The following is a 4736-nucleotide window of genomic DNA, read 5'->3' as shown; positions in this document are numbered from 1 at the left end:
TATACTATTTATTATGTAAACATATTTTGGGATATATATCACCGATTATTACCGATCATAATCCATTAACTATGCACGCTGGAGTAGAATCGAAATTATTTGAAAATAAATCTCGTATTTCTAAACGGCGTACCCAAGGAATATTCGAGTTTAAGATTTGAAAATGAACCCCACAAATTCTTCAATGGCGGCGCTATGGGACCCAAAGTAGGGCACCTTCGACATGTAAATTTGTTAAACGCGTGCCATTTTTTGTGTTCCATCCGATTTCAAAGACTTTTTATATTTTCTGAGAGTGCTCGGCTAGATCTTGAAAATACATTCTTCCGTGTGCTACTTGTCTCTTATAATTAAACCTCCATTTAAAAGATATAAAATATTTACATAGTAATAAAAAAATGAAGAAAATGCATAGATATAAAAATAGTCAACGTGTTTTAATAAGTAATCGAACGTTAGGAATTGAATCAATAACTCCCAACACAACATAATACATTTTTATTTAAATAATAAATTAAATTACACATTTTTTGTAAAAAAATTCTCGAAAATCATAATCATTTTTTGGAATGTGGCAACGCTTTTTATAATGCTCACAAAAAAAGGAAACTTCAAAAAACCTTATTTTAAAAAAAAAAATTTGATTGAAACTACTACTACTTCTATATTTTTATCATGGTTTAAACAATCAACTTTTAGTTGATTTAAATCTAACTAACTTATGCCCAGTTTTTGACTTGTTATTTAAATACGTATTTAGTTAATTTTAACTTAAAATTAAGTTGTATTTAAATACAGTTTGAGTTTTTCAGTGCTACATAATTTGTCTTATTTAAATAAGATAAAAGTATGGTAGCACTACTAAATATCAAAAATTTATCGATAGTTTTGCTTAAAACAGCTGTTCAACCAAAACAAAAATTGATACATTTTGCCCAATAAGAAATAAAAGTTTATTAAACAATAAAATTATTGGTAGGAAAATGCACAAAAGAAGCTCCAATTGCCCCGCATCGGAATTGTAGTTTTTGCAAGACGCTTTTTTTTTAGCAAGGCGCTGTTGTTTGTTTTTTTTTTACTACAATAGAGTGAAAAAAAAACCAAACAACAAAAGTCAGCTGTCAAAAACATATGGTAGTTTATGAAACTTAAATAGAATTTAAATGGCCAACGTTGGCCATTTAAGTATCATTTAAAAAAGCACTGAGAAACTCATTTTCGTATTTAAATAGAACTTAAATATAATTCATATTTAAATACGAAGTCAAAAACTGGCTCTTAAAGTTAATTTAAAAAAACCTACTTATAGCCAGGTTAGGTTAACTTTAAGTTATGCCCAGTTTTTGACTTGTTATTTAAATACGTATTTAGTTAATTTTAACTTAAAATTAAGTTGTATTTAAATACAGATTGAGTTTTTCAGTGCTACATAATTTGTCTTATTTAAATAAGATAAAAGTATGGTAGCACTACTAAATATCAAAAATTTATCGATAGTTTTGCTTAAAACAGCTGTTCAACCAAAACAAAAATTGATATATTTTGCCCAATAAGAAATAAAAGTTTATTAAACAATAAAATTATTGGTAGGAAAATGCACAAAAGAAGCTCCAATTGCCCCGCATCGGAATTGTAGTTTTTGCAAGACGCTTTTTTTAGCAAGACGCTGTTGTTTGTTTTTTTTTTTACTACAATAGAGTGAAAAAAAAACCAAACAACAAAAGTCAGCTGTCAAAAACATATGGTAGTTTATGAAACTTAAATAGAATTTAAGTGACCAACGTCGGCCATTTAAGTATCATTTAAAAAAGCACTGAGAAACTCATTTTCGCATTTAAATAGAACTTAAATATAATTCATATTTAAATACGAAGTCAAAAACTGGCTCTTAGTTTAAAAGTAATGCAGAGTCGGAAAACTGACTACTGCCTAGGACATCGCAATGATAAAATAGTTAGTTGTTTCAATTGAAAAGTAATCCAAGTGTCAGTCAGCACTAGTTGCGAAATATATTTCGCAACTAGTGCTGACTAGCTAACTTAAAGCTAACTATAGTTAGCTTTAAGTTAATTTAAAGTTAACTCAGTTTCCGACAGGGTAAATAAATATATTTACATATACATATGTATAAAGACTGAAAAATATATAGTTTTAATTTTTGTTTTATAATTTTAATTTACGATTCTTGAAGAGAATAAATAATTTGTATTGTTTTTGAGTTCGATGTTGTTTTATTTATATATTCAAACATAATTTGTAGAAACAACGGTACAAATAGTGAAGAATTTCTTCATATTATTAAAAAAAAATTTTGTATTTTTTTGGCATTTAAAAATCCATTTAGCATTATTTTGGATAGGATTTAGCTGCAAAAATTTTTGAGACCTGGTCACACTGTACGTACCATAAACATAGAGCAGTTTATATAGAGAATATTATATCTCAATCGACACAATTGTTTTCCAGTAGATCATCAGAATCACAGCAAAAAAAGCTTAAGCGCCAAAAATTAAGAAAGCAATTGGATTAATTTTTATGCAGTGGAACGAAATGTGTCTTCATACTAAATTTTGTTGCTCTAACTTAATTTAAACAAGAAATAAATAAAAACCTCCAGTAAAATTTAGTTTTTGTCGCTTGAGCTTTTTTTGCGGTTATGACTCCTTTGATCCCAAATTTACGGTTCTTTTTTTGTTAGACCGATTTTGATCATTTTCATAACACATTTTCGAATCAACAGAGAATTTTTGTGTAAAATTTCAATTTTATGCTCTTAGAAATCACATAAAATTGTAGTTTGAACACGCAAAAAACAAATTTTATATACAATACTTTCTCAAAGTAATGCTTTAAAAGTAAACATAAATCATAACGTCATACAGTTAAGAAACATTTATTTAGTTTAAATGGTTAGACGAGAATAGTGAGTACTATTTTAAATGAAATTTATAATAAACGTGACCATTAATTGACCAGAGTTTCTTCCTTGTCTGGCTAAATATTATACGATCCACTTGGAACGGAATATGCAATAATAACCTATTCAATGAGTTTTTTGGCTTTGAAATATCTGCGTAAGTAGAGAACTTGCCATGTTGCCAATCCTAAAAGACAACACATACTAAAGATGCTGAAGAACAGAACACGGCTGTTTGTTTTTTCTGGAAATAGATAAGTATAATAATACATAATTAATGTTCAATGTCTTTTGTTAGAACAGTTTAGCTTACCATTAGTATCTCTCATTTCCTCTTCGCGTTTACGCATTAAAGCAAAATCTCTTACTATAGAATCTGACAAATCTTCTAAACGTTTCAAGTCAACTTCCAAGGGCTTAATTTTTGAGGCTTCAGCAATCTGAAAATAATAAAAATAAGCCACTCAGCATAATCTATTATCCCAAATGTAAACATGATACTTACACCCTCATAGCTCTTTGTTTCAACACCTTTTTTGGTAACAAGTGAAACCTCTTGAGCAATTCCTCGTTGATCTATAAATTAATGTGTTATTTTTAAAAATTCGTATGCGTATGAACTTTGAAGTCATTTTATGTATTACTTACGTGGTGGTACCTTTGATATAAAGCAAATTTCGTAAGTATCGTAAACTTCAGACATGAAACTGAATTTTCCCTTTGTTATGTGTTCCTTTTGTGACAAAATGTGACCCTTAGTATCGCGAGCCTAAAAATATCGAAAAAAGCTATTTCAATTGTAGTTTGTGTTAGCAAAACCTACTTACAATATAATCTATCACTTGGCCGGGTACATCAGAAACCTCATATTCGCCCATTACTAATTGGTTGGCCTGTATATCTTCTTTGAGACATTTTTGCGTGTTTGGCGTCAAATGGAACATGACACAATTCACATAACTAATTAATGCACATAGTGAAACGAATAAAGTGGCTGTTAATTTCATTTTAGTATTATATTATAATTAATTTGCTTTATAAAAATTCTTTTCGCCACAATAAAAAATATAAGAAAACTGACAGAAGAGATGAGGTGGCCGATTTGTTTTCGTCTACTTTTTATTAGTGGTGTAAAAGTATTGAGTATTTGGATACTCAGTACTCAATACTGTCTATTTTTTCCGGTACTCAATACCAAAATATAAATACTCAATACTTTCAGAGTTGTATTTTTGAATTCAATATTGGTTTATTTCACCAAGCCCCAATATAAATGTCCTCCCGAAATAGGACTTTGTTCAGAATGTTATATACCCTTCACCAAATTATACATCAAAATAAAAATTTCAAATATTTTTAGGTAAACAATTTTTTTTGAAATATCTATCATTAGATATCCTTATTGTCTATATTAATGACTTAGTAATCCAGGTTTTTTTCTTAGACCCCTTTCACACTAGGCAATTTAGTTGCGCATGTCTCATGCCCAACAACAAAACAGCATGCACAATTTTCTTCTCCTTAACCTAACATTACCTCTGGCATTTACAAACACAAAAGACTTGCGCAACTAAATTGCTTAGTGTGAAAGGGGTATTATATTTCAGCCATTTGTGGACCGATTTTCTCGATTTTAAATAGCAACCGAGCCGGAAGAATTCCGGAGATATTTTGGGGTTTCGGAAAGTTGATTTCAACAGACAGACAGGCGGACATGGCTTAATCGACTCCGCTATCTATAACACAGTACAACATTTTTCAGTTCATTGCTTTGGGACTCAATTCTGACAATTGCACGTGAATTATTCATAGCTCCCAT

General features: G+C 29.5%; 1 protein-coding gene across 1 annotated transcript; it reads right to left on the bottom strand.

Moving 5' to 3' along the window:
• Positions 1–2877: 2877 nt before the first annotated feature.
• Positions 2878–3998, bottom strand: bai (Transmembrane emp24 domain-containing protein bai). The gene is made up of 5 exons (XM_065514935.1): positions 3745–3998; positions 3566–3686; positions 3423–3493; positions 3231–3357; positions 2878–3161 (listed from the first exon to the last, which is right to left on the bottom strand). The coding sequence occupies exons 1-5, from the start codon at positions 3922–3924 to the stop codon at positions 3040–3042; spliced, it is 621 nt and encodes a 206-aa protein (XP_065371007.1). The 5' UTR covers positions 3925–3998; the 3' UTR covers positions 2878–3039.
• Between the last annotated feature and the right edge of the window lie 738 nt (positions 3999–4736).

The sequence above is a fragment of the Calliphora vicina genome, chromosome 1 (assembly GCF_958450345.1).
Source record: "Calliphora vicina chromosome 1, idCalVici1.1, whole genome shotgun sequence".
Taxonomy (NCBI): Eukaryota; Metazoa; Arthropoda; class Insecta; order Diptera; family Calliphoridae; genus Calliphora; species Calliphora vicina.
This window is presented reverse-complemented; position numbering and strand designations above follow the sequence as displayed.

Bases quoted from the DNA above. Each gene is read 5' to 3' on its own strand.
- bai (XM_065514935.1), bottom strand. From the start codon at position 3,924: ATGAAATTAACAGCCACTTTATTCGTTTCACTATGTGCATTAATTAGT. The intron at 3,687-3,744 runs GTAAGTAGGTTT...CGATATTTTTAG, and splicing joins GCCAAGTGATAGATTATATT to GCTCGCGATACTAAGGGTCA. The intron at 3,358-3,422 runs GTAAGTATCATG...TATTATTTTCAG, and splicing joins AAACAAAGAGCTATGAGGGT to ATTGCTGAAGCCTCAAAAAT.